General features: G+C 33.8%; 2 protein-coding genes and 1 long non-coding RNA gene across 5 annotated transcripts in view; 1 reads left to right on the top strand and 2 right to left on the bottom strand.

Annotated features, from left to right (window-relative positions):
• The window catches only part of LOC136037762 (glucose-6-phosphate isomerase-like), a 130,258-nt gene that overhangs the window by 53,994 nt on the left and 61,609 nt on the right, over positions 1 to 14,655 (bottom strand). The window lies entirely within an intron of this gene.
• LOC136037763 (glucose-6-phosphate isomerase-like) overlaps positions 1 to 14,655 on the bottom strand; it is a 40,548-nt gene that overhangs the window by 8,080 nt on the left and 17,813 nt on the right. Inside the window, exons 1-2 of one of the 3 annotated variants that reach the window (XM_065720569.1) lie at positions 5,825 to 5,951; positions 1,818 to 2,090 (exon numbers count right to left, since the gene is read on the bottom strand). In XM_065720569.1, coding sequence (XP_065576641.1) covers positions 1,818 to 2,054 — 237 coding nt within the window. In that variant the 5' untranslated portion in view covers positions 2,055 to 2,090; positions 5,825 to 5,951. Of the gene's footprint in view, positions 1 to 1,817; positions 2,091 to 5,824; positions 5,952 to 12,020; positions 12,287 to 14,655 lie in introns of those variants that run through there. The other 2 variants (XM_065720570.1, XM_065720571.1) reach the window with 2 other exon arrangements.
• LOC136037759 (uncharacterized) lies at positions 7,774 to 11,057 on the top strand. The gene is made up of 2 exons (XR_010620032.1): positions 7,774 to 8,436; positions 10,746 to 11,057. It is a non-coding gene; the product is annotated as an uncharacterized LOC136037759 (long non-coding RNA).

Below are 14,655 nucleotides of genomic sequence, written 5' to 3'. Positions count from 1 at the left end.
TCAATTTTTTCGTATGATTTTGAAGGCTGATTTTTAAAAGAACTGTTTGTTCAATCTATATGTTATGTGAATGTCCCGAAATTGACGAATGTCGACATTCACCTGTGAATGTCCGAAATATTTTTTTGGCTCCTTGGATTTAGTCAGAGTTGCCAGGCAACTTTTTTTTTAGCTTAATACAAGGTTTGCTGATGACAGATTAGGTTAGATTAGGTTTGGTTAGGCTAACATATTTTTAACTTATTTCTGATACTTATAACTAAATTTAACCTAAACCAACATAAACTAGTATAATCTTACTTTCTCAAAAACGAAATCTAGAAATCTCAAAGCGAACATATAAGGCAGCAACATTCAGGCAGGGGGGGGGGATGGTTCTTCCCTGTTCCCCTTTATGGGCGCCCATGGATGAGTCCCATTTCTATAACAAATTGTCTTTACTGTCTAGTACTTACGCTGTGTTGAATTGATACTGCAATAACTCAAGGCGAACTTGTGCTTCCGTCACCCCTCTTCCCCCCCCTTATGGTCAAATCGTGGAAATCTATAATATATCTAATTTAATCTGGCCTGGTCCCTGATACGCCTGCCAAATTTCATCGTCCTAGCTTATCTGGAAGTGTCCAAACTAACAAAACCGGGACCAACAGACCGACAGAAATTGCAATCGCTATATGTCACTTGGTAAATATCAAGTGCCATAAAAACAGATTTTCTTTACTGTCTAATACACATGCTGTGTTGTATTAATACTGCGTCAAACCAAACTTGTGCTTGCTCTTGTTCGCATATTCTATGCACACCTTCGACCTCACTCTAGCATGCTTAAGGGCAGGGGAAGGATTATGTGAATGCTGGTTAAACCACGTAACAATGCAAAAAAAATATATGGAAACGATAGTCCAGAAATATATTCTTAAATGCTTCATTTTTGTTGATCGCGACAAACATATCGTCATTTGATATAAAGCATATTTTTATCAGAATTAGTTTTTGAAATAAATATGCACATTCAATAGCATCCATATAAAAAACAGCACTCAATATAAAAAAGAGTAAAGGATACAGTCCATGACCTTCAAAGTCCAAACTCGCAGTACTGATCTACGTTTCAAGGCCTTTCAGCCAAGAAGTGAAGTGGAGGGCTGGGCCAGCCATACTCCGACCGAGCTTACTGTCACACTACTGACCCCCGTCCCAAACCAAATAGACTGCCACACCAGGAATCGAGATCCACCCCTCGGACAAAGGAGCAGTCAATATGAATTGTTATTGAAAATGCAACATACTTCAAGAAATGTTAGATGGTATAGCCATCAAAACATTAATACAAATTGTAAAAATATATTATACATTTTTTGATCCTGTTTGGCGGTCCCCACACCTCGCTGTTATCCCTTATGAGACTTGATTAAAGAATCTGCCTTACCAAGACACAATAATTCCACTAAGTCTACATACAGAATCCTGAACATAGATGTATTCCAGTTCCAGCCAAGAATATGACTTTACGGTACAAAAGGTCTGAAATTCAGTTTTCCCAATATTGATTTAAAAAGGAATTGTTTTTTTTTGTAGGCTAAGAAAGAATATAAAGAAATAAGAATTTGATGGCAAGTCAAGGCTTGACCTTGAAGGGTGAAAAGGGTCAAAATTCCGATTTATTGGGACATAGGAGGAGTGTGCGTAGCTGTCGGCCTCAAACGTGTTGGTGCTACAGTGAGTAGTAAATAGTATCTGCAGGTTCAATAAATCAATAACCAAAGATCCCGACTCAACCTCAAGTCATATAACTAATACCTGTAAACACCACTTACCAGGTCTGATCCTCCAATTCCGACACTAACAACATCAGTTATTCGTTTTGATGTGTAGGCAACCCATTGGCCATGAATAACTTGGTTTGAAAACTCCTTCATGTGATTTAAAACTCCGTTGACATCTGGTATAACATCTTTCCCGTCGATATGAATTGGGCTATTCGTACGGTTTCTAAGAGTTATGTGAAGAACAGCCCTGTCTTCGGTGAAGTTTATCTTATCACCTCTAAACATCGCATCATGGCACCTTTCGATATCCCTGGCATGGGCCTAAAATAATTTTATTTGTAAACTTTCTAAATTTCTTTAAACTTTCTAAAATACTAAGAGTAAACTTCGAGAAACTACTTGAAAAAAAACTAACTTTCTAAACTAAGTTAACTTCCGAAACTAAAAACAGATTGGATCTATAGGGCATATTTTTCTTAAACTTTCACCATTCTAAAGCTATCAATGATCAGCTCACTCACATTACCTGAAGGAGAAAACACATAGGACAGAGTTTCCTCAGCTTTGAAATAGCCTTATCTGTTCTGCACTACCTATTTAACTGAAACTATCTTCTAGAGATTTATTCCTTCGATGCCATCTGTTGATACCTTCAAGTAAAGATTCAGTACACGTTTAGATTGCAAAGGACTAGCAACCTACTGAGCACCCCATTAAAGGTGTGGTTCAGGAAAATTTAATAGTAATAAGAAAAGGTAAAATTTCTTCAAAGCACGGTTATGGCAAATAGCCAAAAATTCAGCTTTTCCCTCATTTCAACCGAAAAATGTATGGAATTTATCTTTCACTATCATAGTGGTATAATAATAATAATAATAATAATAATAGTTATTTATTTCTTACCCACTTACGAAAGGGAAAAAGTGGAATACAAAGAGAAAAACAAAGAACTGCAAATAATACAAAGAAACACAAAAAGCACAAAAACAAAGAACACAAACACAAGAAAAAAGAAATAACAATTTAGCAAAAGAGGCGGATAAGATGATTGTTAGGACCATGACAGAAGGGAGCTTCATCAATTAAATTTAAACTTAGCTTTTCCACTGAGAGAAAAATATCCGTTGCCTGATATTTACTAATTAATCTTCGGTTCCATAATGATCGTGGTAAATAAAGTAGGAACTTTAAAGTTCCTACATGGGAAAAAATAAAGTAGGAACGTATAGGGCAAAGGGTGGTATCAACTTGCACGCATTAAAACTGGCGCTAACGAAACAAAAAAAAAAACACCAACGCCACCAAGCGCTTGGCTTTTCTTCGTATTTTTTCAGTTTAAAAATAAGGCAATATTAGTTAAATCTTCACGACCGGTAAAATTCCTGTAGTTGTCAATTCCTGACAAACTATTAAGTTGTCAAGTTATAAAAAACTTCCATATGATTAAGAACTATTTTAACTTCTGGCATTACATCTTTCCCGTCAGATATAATTGGGATATTTGAACGATTTCTAAGAGATTTGAGGAGAATAGCTCTGTCTTAAGTAAGCTGCCCTGGGCTCTGTGGCTGGGGAGCCATAGTTGGGGGGCTGCCCACTTTGGTCAAATTTGTCACTGTGATTCGGCGTTTTTTGGTTTTATTTGTGTCGGTAGGGACGCTGTAATTAGTTTTTTCCCGGGTACCACCAACCCTTGGAACGGCTCTAAGAGTATACACTTTTTAAGGAACCAAGGACATCAAAATGAAGACTTTGCTTGTCCCCTGGCTCCATCATCGGTCTATTCTTAATAGAAAAAAAAAATTTATATAATTTTTCTGTTGGTTGTAATGCACATAAAGATTGTTTTGATGCGTAAATCTTCACCATTTTAATTCTAAAATGTAAATTTTAAACGTAAATTTAAAACGTAAATTTTACCGAAAATCAAGGTATTTGAAAATTTTGACGCATCCTTATTTTTTCTTACAAGGACGTGGGGTGAAAAATAACACGCATAAGGGAGCCCACCCACTAATTATTTTTGATTCTTACTTGTGACACCAGAACTTACTATTTTCACTTGAATGAAACTACTTAAGAAAATATTTGAAGGGTGGTTTGATGCAACTAACACTTAGTAAAAAAAAACAATAACAAAAATCAAAAAAATATAAATAAATTAAGATCATGCCATAAAAATATAAAATTGTGTATTTCTGTACTTAGGAGACGGAAAATCCGCTGGGTGAGCTCTTAGACATGCAGACGTTAACGGTGTGGTTTTTGTTAAGATTATATTTTTTTGCAGGATATTTAATTTTTTGGTCAAACTGTCTAGATTTACGTTTGCTAATAGCTTTTTTGGGGTACCAGTAGGCTTAATAAATTGAAATGTTCTTAGCCACTATTTAATTCTTCCTGTTGGTTCATTGAGACAAGATCCTTTTTATCAAACAGTTCGTGGTAACGAACTCTAAGGAGTGACTTGGCTCAATAGTAACCAAAACAATAAAAAATGCAATTGATACCAGTAGATACATCAAATGAATTAGATTTTAATACTGATTTTAAATATATAAGTTTCATCAAGTTTAGTGCAATAAACTAAATAAAACTAAATAAACCTCTACGAATGGGGGGGCACCATATTCCCCTAATCCTTTGCTCTTGGTGCTAAAATTTTGCAAGTGCAATGCTGAAATAAATAGTAAATTTGCCAAATACAGACGGTTGATAATAGCAAATGCTTTACCAGCTGTAACAAATATATTTGCAAATAAATTGGTACTTTTATGTTATAGCGCCTATGTTCAGTTCTTTGGTAAATATTTCGATGTTCATATCACAGGATAAGTTCATGTTACTTGGCCTGTTTTATTTATTTATTGTCAAGTCTTTATTTGTTCTAACTAGAGTGTTCTTTTGCGTAAAAAAAGGATGTATTTCAAGGCACCCCTTTTAAAGTGCATTTTAAACTTGTTTTTTTGTATCTCCGTTAAAAGAAAACTATCCTTCCCCAGCGAAATAAAAATTACAGGATAGTTGACTTACGAATTATATGCCCGTGTTCAGTTCTTTGGTAAATATTTCGATGTTCATATTACAGGATAAGTTCATGTTACTTTCCTGTTTTATTTATTTATTGTCAAGTCTTTATTTGTTCTAACTAAAGGGTTCTTTTGAGGAAAAAAGGGCGTATTTCAAGGCACCCCTTTTAAAGTGGATTTTAAACTGTTTTTGTACACCGTGAAAAAAAAAACCTGCCCTTCCCCAACCAAAACAAAATTACAGGGTAAATGACTTACGAATTAAATGAACATACCACTTCACGTTTCTTTTATGTTCTTTAAGAATATAATAATCGCTTCTCTTACAAATTCAAATTTAAGCCCTTTTTGAGCCCTTAAAAAAGATCCAAAAATTTCTAGTTTTCGGGTATAGAAAAGGCTTAAAACATTGTTTCCAAACTTACTTTTTGACAATAAATTCATTTTTAAAGTTAAATAGTCCACGAGGATTGATTTATCATGATTAAGTTCGATACAAAATTTGAAAAAAAAATTATTTTTCTATCCGCCATGTTTTGTCTGTCGGCTTTGACATTTTTGACATATTGGTGAAACGACAGTTAATAAAAAGAATAAGAGTAAGAGAATAACATAAAATAAGAAGAATAACAGAATAAGAAGAAAAGATGACAGGTTTGGTTTTAGTTTTCTTGCTCGTTATTCAACTTAATCTTGACAAATCAATGTTACCATTCACAACATATAAATTTACAATTAATAGTAAGCTTGAAACAATTGTTATAACCCATTTTTATACCAAAAACATACAGAATGATATTGTTATTTTCAAGGGTCCTAAAAGGGCTTAAAATCGAATTTGCAAGAAAAGCGATTATATTCAGAAAGAGCACATGAAATGGCATTTACTTATATGTTCACTTTCTTCATATTTACCAGTTCTTCATCCATTAACTCACTGAAAAACCGGTTTAGCTTAGAGTAGAAAAACAAAGACAAGTGACAGAATAGACGGAAAATCCAGAAATTGATATAAATGCAACTTACTAAATAATGGGGATGTTCTCTGCCTAATGTTTGCTTCACAAGAACTCGAATAAGACTAGTACATTATAAGTCTGAACAAAATGAAAAAAAAAACTCTTCCATTCAAACTCTTAACCTGGTTCTTCACAGACTCATTTTTAATTTCATGCTTTAATCTTCACAGCGATCTATTTTATGCAAAAGAATCTGTCTTCAACTTTTGTAATGCTGTTACCAAGTTAACTGACTACATTTCAATTGTCACGATTTTAAACTAAGTAAGGTAAAGGTAAAGGATACGGCATTAGACTTTACAGTCCGTACCGGCGGTGCTGATCTCCGTTTCTTGGCCCTTCAGCCAGGAAGTGCAATGGGGGGTTGGGGGCCAGCCATCCTTTGCTGTCGCACACCCTTCCTGTTTACCTTCCCCAGATTTCTCCAGGTACCCATTTAGAGCCGGGTCGACTCTGGCTAAGCTTACAGAGTCACGCCACTGACCCCCGTCCCAAACTGAAGAATTGGGTACACTGGGATTCGAACCCGCGTCCTCTCAGACAAGGGATCCCAAATCCAGCGCACCAACCCACTCGGCCAGGACGGCTCTTTCTGGCCATAAAATTTTCTGGCCATAAAAGCATGCGTTTGGGTATAATTCAAGGATTTACGCTGTTGACAGGAGAAAATGCTATGAAAACCATTCTTCCTTCATGGAAACTTATTGTTGTTAAAACATTTTGGCTGCAGTTCCACTATATTCTAGCCTTAAGCCCCCTATCGAGCAAAAAAGCCAAAATTATATATTCCTTTACATTCTGCCATGAGTCACTTTTATCTCGACCCTGTAACCGTAGATTGAATGAACAAGGACGAAATAAAAAAAAAACAGAATAGCACATGAGAACTTTATCCCAATTCATTTGAGGACGACCTGTTTTTCGGTTGGCGTTGGCAAAACGGCCACCCATTGCCTTTTTTGGCCTTGGGTGGTTGGCTGAAGAAGGCAATCTCCACAATCTGTCATCCTTTATCTACAAAACTCATCATAGTCATCTCAATTGGCCAATTTAATATTGGCCTTTCTCTCATTCTAGCCTTAGAAAGCCGAATAGAACTTTATTTTGATCAGATTACTGTTTGAGACAGGGTCAGTCAGGGGGGTGTCCTAAGCAATTCGTATAATACCAGTAACATCATTCCTATAGTTTTTAGAATGTAATATTTATCTTGCCTACTAGTCTTGCATTTATAATAAAATAATCAACAAAGTTAGCTGTCTTACAATCATTTGAATAACATGTTAACTTGTGGGCTATTTTATTACTAAACATAATATTGCTTATAGCTAGATTCTTATAGCTAAAAAATTCCATTAGTCTATAAGAGTTACGGCTTTATCTTCTAACACAATATTTGGGGATACTCTGTATCCCCATCTCTACCAATCTTGACATGAAAATCCTCTAATGAACGTAGCATAACACGGACGGTAAAGTTCATGTACTGAGTTACTTTTCAAGGTTTTTAAAAACGGGCTAGCAACCCTGATGTGTTTTTTTTCTCAAGTGTGTGGTTTTTGATGTGTTTTTGTGTTTTTTGATGTATTTTTTTGTTTTTTGATGTGTTTTTTTTTCTCAAGCGTGTTTTCACTGAAGCTAATCTTATTGCCTTTCTTAACGAGGCATTTTAACATTCCTGACACGGACCAAGATCCGTAAAAGTCCTGCCCAGCGTGAAGAAATATGAAAACTCAACTATTTTTAAATAATTCCCTATCTTGCAGATTGTTTAGTTACTTGAAGCCCTTCAAAATGAAGTTTTTCCTAATGAGCACTTCAGAAGTCAATTTGGATACTTATACTTCTTCAGTAGATTCTAGTGTCAAAAGCTTTAAATTAAAAAAAAAATAATAAGTAAACTTCGAACTCGGAATTACATAAGAATCAATGCTCTGAAATGACGGAAAATTGCCACTGAATAAGTTTTAGAGTTATATAAGTGTATTATTAAACAGAACCAAGTTATAAAATGAAAAGTTTTTTAACATACAGATTTTTTTTGCCAATTCCCCCATATGGCCAAAAAAGTCCGTCGACTAGAAAGTTTCTTCGGGGTGGCCCAAATAAGACTTAAGGGTTAAAATTACTGTATTCTTTTTATTTTAATTAACGCCCAAATTTCTTACCCGTGAACTCTTAATACCCTGCAAAAACCAAAAAACCATATAACTGAAAACAGAAAGCTGTAATGGGTGGAAAAGTGGGAATTTTCCAGGGAGAATTCTTTCATGGGGGGACTCCAGGGGAGCCCAGCACTGGTGTAGGGCAATCTGATTAAGCAGAGATAAGTAGTACAAGCAGCGAAAAGCGCTGAACGCAATAAAGAAAATTGAATCCGACACTGAATCGAGGTCAGCACAACTCCCACTCCGCGCTTAATTCGTGGTGCTAGATTATTCCCAGAAGGTTCATTCGAGCGAGCCATAAAATGGTAGTACCTTTTTGAGCAGCGTTAGTTATTATAGGTAACGGAAGGACTCTACTGCTAAATAAATTTCTTTTCTTTTTAGCGATGTACAAGCATAGCATATTTGTGCAAAGAATTTTATGGGATATCAATTCCTTTGATCGTTGGGGGTAAGTTGTCGTCGTTCCTATTTCCCTTTGGGAATAATAGTTTTATTTTTTGCAATTTTATTTAGTTTACAACTGTTTTTGTATATAAAACCAATTGTCTTTTTTATATATGTGTATTTGTTCCAAATGGGTAAATAAGTTAAAAACGTGAAAATCTGTGAATCTGTAAAAATCAGAATGACTTGGAACTATGAGAATAGATATAGGCTATAAAAAAGTGAAAAATATGACTGAAAAGTTTTTAAAGTAAATTCTGTTTTTCTGTAGTGTAACTAATGGGAAAGCAGATCGTCCGCGGTGTGGTGGATCGTCCGCGGTTGTGGTCCGCGGTGAGAGGATGTCATAAACATAGATTTGAGAAAAATGTGAACTTCCTGGGAGTGTGTAAAGAGTGAGGTTTGGATAGATTGGGATGAAGGAGGAGCTTGGCTAGGTGTGCGGGCATAAAGCGGCTTGGTGCTGCGGTGATTTGTTAGTAGTAGTTGTAGTATGACCTTTTCAGTAGTTATAGGTTCTGATCGTTGCTAGGTCTTACAGAGATATCAGCTCATAATAAATTCAATAAATTGGATCGAATGCTTTGATTGGTTGAATTGACTTTGAACAATTTAACTGAGATGATTAATTTAATTGAAAATTCATCCAATTGTTGTTTTTTTTTATTTCACAAAGAGATACAAAACTACAACTGGGCTGTAAAATCTGGCTCGAGCGTTCAGTTTCATAAAATACGTTTGTTTAAGGACCAAACTCAAGCAAACTAATTAATTTGCATAAGAAAGAATGAAAAGAAAGGAAACGAACTTCACGTTAATTAACGTAAAGTGGTAACACAGCTACGTTTAATTAATTTCGGTAATTAACGAAAATTACTACAACGTCTTTGTTTACCCCCTAGACGAAAATAAATATGTGACTTGCTTAATACGCCAGCATCATGTAAATTTTTAAGATCATTATCAAGTGATTTCCTATGTTTACACCCTCTTATAGTTTACAACAGATGGTGCTGATCTAACTTAAAGTCAAGTAAATGCACATATTATGATTTTATCCTTAATGTGCGACTTAAAGAGAATGGGAAACTCGGTAAGAGTTGCGCCACCGGCAGTTTGACATGTGGAGATGAGATTCAAAACTACTAGTGCCGCTGACAGTGTAACATCTGGCGCCTTATATAAAATAAAGTAGGAAATTTAAAGGACATTAGATGACTGATATTAGCACTCTACAATGCAACAGGAGCAGCTAAATTTGTTGTTTCGGTAATTAGTCTGTATTCTTTGTTATTAATCCTTACTTTGGATCAGAATCAAGTCTGTACAAATTAGTCCGAGGGTTGACTAAGGAAAATCTTGGCTAATTGACTTCAAGCTTGTAGACCTAATGGGAACAAACTTTTTTACTTTATTTATATCAATATTTTAGCTTAAGAGCAATAGATACCTTAAACATCACTTTGTGAACCTCAACGTCGGCTGACTGTCCCAAAGGCAAGGGGTCCATTAGCGAATTCTTAATGAAACTTGTTGAGAATTTGTAATTTGTGTTTATATCATTGATTTTTTTACGTTTATCGTTGCCTTTTATTTTTATGTCTTAATTATATGTCTTTCAAATATATTTATTATTTATATCATCACTTTGATTACCAGGCAATGATTGACGTTAATTACAAGATATACGTTTTATTTTGGTCCTTTAAATTTAATTTTTTAATTTGGGTCCTAAAACGTTCATAGGGTACACCAACTTCAATCAGTCAAAATCTTTAAAATTTTGACATTGCATCAACAAATGCAACGAAGAATTGCTTCCAGTTACATATTTGGTGCAATTAATTAATAATTATAGGAAAACAGGGAAAACTCATGATTACATAACACAAAATTTTATGTCAATGTTTATTAAGGAAAATGTTCTCGCCTCGACTTCGCCATTGGAGAACTTTTCGCTAGCTTTGCATGACATTATTTTATGGCTTATTTAATTATTTGCTTTTTTTGGATTTTACCATATTCTTTTTGAATAGTGTCTTTTTTCTTTTTTTTTAATAATCCATAATAAAAAGGAATTTAAGGACGATTTTTTGTTAAAATTTGAAGTCGCGAATTTATGAAACTGATATTAGAGCTGTGACAGAAATTTGTATTTATTTTTTTTTTATTTTCATTTGTTTCTTGAACATTGTTTATGTTATCCTGTTTTATATTATCCCTACTTTGTGCTTCATAACAATTCCTAGTATGTTAATTTTGCTTGTGGTTTGTTCTACTTACACACCCGATTTTAAAGTTGTTTTCTTATAGCGAGGAGTTGGGGAAGCAGCTAGCGAAAGCAATCGAGCCAGAATTGCAAGACAACAACCCGGTGCTAACTCACGACGCGTCTACGAACGGGCTGATAAACTTTATTAAAGAGCACTATTGATGCCTGGTATAATTTAGTGTTGTACTGTTTGACTATATGCACATCTTTTATTTGTGTTCAATTTTAATTCGAGTTTTATGTTGACTCGCGAATGTGATTCTTTTAAATTTCTGTGTTGTGATATACAAACTTGTAATGTTTGAACGAAGTTAATTGTATATACAAATTTTTAATATAAAAATTATTAATGATGACTATTTATTTTTTTACAAACGTTATCTATGAGACGCACTAGATGGTAACTTAACAACAGGATTCTATGAATTCTTTTGTAAAGTGTGCTCGGTGCTCCTTTATTATTATTTTTTTTTTGGGGGGGGGTTGGTAACTTTAACATAGTTTTGAGTTATTTCTTATAGTTGGTAATATAAATATTAGAGGGTTTTTTTCTGCAATATTCTCGACTATTTTTTTAACTGCAATGAGCTATGGTGTCTTAACGCTTAAGCATATATAGATAAATTTCATCAATAAAATTTGTAGCTAAGTCCGTGTCTTTGTTGCAAAATTTGTAACATAGCAAAGTAACAAAATCTATGGCAACTTTGAGCTAACGTTGGAGTCGATCTGCCAAGACCAGTGAAAATGAACCATATAGCACCATAAGGGTAAAGGTATACTAAAGACATCTATCTCCGGGGATGCTTGAATTATGTAGGTTTTTATGAGATTTATGAAGTCCCTAAATTCCAGGTGGGAGGAGGGGAATCTTAAAATCCAGCTTTTCAACTTTCACTCTAGGGCTAATTGATGTGATCGGCCGCTGCGAATGGGGCCGGAACTTGAAAGAAGAAATGATCAAAGAGGGAAAAAGGGCGAAACTTCGAAGAGATTAGGGTTGTAAGCCCTTGTATACTTCACGCAGTCAGGATTTGATTGGCTTCCAAGAGAGCTTGATTTCCCAGGCATTTCTTTAAACATAACTATTTTGGTTAGAATTCACTATCTTGCCTAAGGCGTGAATATATACTTTCAGCACTGTGGGACTGCACTACTTCTAATATGAGAAATTGCAAGTCGTAAGACCCAAAAAATTTTAGTTCGTTTGTGTTCCTGGGAGAAGGGAGGGTGGATTGTGCTGTTTTTTAAAGAAATTAAACTGTGTGATTCGTTGTCTTGCTAATGAATGGCTCTACTTTTAGAGAATACTCAAGCAAACTTACAACAGATTTATTTTCAAAAATGTCTACAAAAAGTAGACGGAACTTATTCTTGTTCTTGTAAAGCAAACACTAAGGTTGATTTTAGTTTAATTTGTAGCATTTCAAATCTGTTTCTATCCATCTATGAAAAGGTTCTTGATTTAAGTTCCAAGCTATCTATACTGCTATATCCAGTGATTGTGTTTAAATAGCAACATCCATAACTCTAATCACGTGATATAAGCAATTAATAGATAAGAGGGCGCGGCTCAAATTACCTGAAACAAAAAGAAAATAAAAACCTTGATACCCAAAAAACACTAGCAAATGAATTACTGATCTGAGCAGTCTGAATTAATTATCTGAGCAGATTGATGTGAAGTCAGGTTACAGTTAAAGGTCCAAAGGCCTGAGTGAGTGGAGGCGGATGAAAAAAAGAACCTGTGACACTGAGAGGTATAAACGACCTCGGGGCAAAATACCTCTTTTTGTGACCTTTCAATCTCGGGGAAAATTTATCTCTTCTTCTGAGCTGAACAGTAAATTTACAATATTTTTACTTCTCTTTGTTCAAAATTTCTATCTGTTTGATTTCCAGAATTGATTTCAGTTTAACTGCATCCTAGCCTCTTCTCCCACTTATACCTGGATAATAGTCCTAGGTTGGACAATAGAAGCTTACTTATCTTATTGGTTTACATTATTGTGTGTGCTTATTTATCTTTAACAGTGTGAATTTGAAAAATGACACAGCAAACTTTAGCATATAGCCTAAAGCTACGTCTAGAGAAAGGGTTGCGTGGAAGGGGGGGGGATGAAGTTAAGCTGAAATATACTTCAGAAATCCACAATCTAATAAAAATTATATAAAGCCAAGCTGATAAAATGTAAAAAATCTAAAAAAAATAGTGGTTAAACAAGAAGAAAGAATATTATACGTCGAAGCTTAAAATTGCAATCAAAAGCAACTCACAGGAAGCATGAAGAAACATGGCAATAGATTGAATATATCACAGTAAATATCACAATACCTATTCACAATAACTCACAAATACCTAATATAAATCACAATACTTGTAGAAATCTAAAAGACAAGCGCTTACTGAAAAGGCAACAAAAATTAGGAGGAGAAAATAAGTAATTTATTGAAAATGATAAATTAATATTAAGGTCCAATATAGTCTATCACCTGTCATAAAATCAGTAAATTTTAGTATATAATTTTAGCTAAGTAAGATATTTTTGGTAAAGGTTTAATATTTTTTGTGTTTTTGATTAAAGTAAAGAGCGAATATGAAAGCTGAAATAGATAAAAATTGTATGAAACAACTAATGTAACCAATGATATAACATTGAAATAGTGAGAAATAAAATAGAAGACAATAAAAGTGACGCAAAAAATAACAAAACGAAGTCCTAATGTATTTGGCTTCAGATCTGGAATCCTTTATTGAGGGGTTAGAAAGCCTAGCTTGAACAAAACATGAGAAACAAAGAGAGGACACAAAATAAAAACTTAAATAAGTTTAAAAATTTAATTCATTTGCCAAATAAAATAAGTCACATTTTGAAATCACAATCAGAAGAAACTCACAGAAAGCATGGAGAAAAATGACAATGAACTGAATATATCACAATGCCTAATAAAAATCACGATAACTTATCACAATAACTCACCAATACCTAATGTGAATCATAATATTTGTAGAGGTCTAAAAAACAAGCTCTTTACTGAAAACTCAATAAAATATGATTAGGAGGAGAAAATAAGTAATATAACAAAATAATAAAAGTAATTTTAAAAGTTCTAAGTAGTATTTCATCTGTCATAAAAAGAGTAAAATTTCGGTTAAGAAAGATCAGTTTTTGGTAAAGGTCTCGTTTAATTGCGTTTCTTATTGAAGTAAAAAGGGAATATGGAGCCTAAAATTCATTAAAGTTTGATGAAACAATTAATGTAGCTAAAGAGGCAAGATTGATTGCATATGTTTAAAATAATCAATTTAGAAATTTTCAAGGTAGTGAAAAATAAAAGACTACTTGATGCAAAAAAAATAATGATAAAAATCAAAATATTTTGTCTTCAGATCTGGAAGCCTTTATCGAGGGGTTAAAAAGCCTAGCTTAGATAAAACATGAGGGACCAAAGAGAGCACATAAATCCTAACCTAACTAAGAATTCCTTAAGAGAAAAAACAATTAAATGAATCTCATATTTAGACAAAACCTGCATAATAACAAACAAAGTAAAATAATTAAAAAATATAAAACAGGCGTATCAATGAGCAAACTCACACTTAAAAGTATATTTTATTTGGATTTTGTTTTGTCTTTTTGCATAGTATTTGTTCTCCCATTGTTAAGGTTTCAAGTTGTGAAGCCAAAATATTTGCACTTTTATTATTAATTTTAGTATTTCTACTGCTGCTTTCTTGGAATCTGTGTATGAAAAAGTTACTTCAGAATTATCTGCATATTCTAGCAATTATTTTGTCTATGGAAAGATTTTTTTTCATAGCTGGATAATATATCAGAGATTAAAGGTTGAATATTGAAGGCAAAAACTTTATTATATCATTATATTTATTACGTTGTGTCCATCGATTGCGAAAAGAAACGTTGGTTGCTTTGAAACGTCTACTAAATT

This window comes from Artemia franciscana, chromosome 17 (genome assembly GCF_032884065.1).
Source record: "Artemia franciscana chromosome 17, ASM3288406v1, whole genome shotgun sequence".
Taxonomy (NCBI): Eukaryota; Metazoa; Arthropoda; class Branchiopoda; order Anostraca; family Artemiidae; genus Artemia; species Artemia franciscana.
The sequence above is the reverse complement of the archived record's forward strand: the minus strand, read 5'-3'. Positions and strand labels throughout refer to the sequence as shown.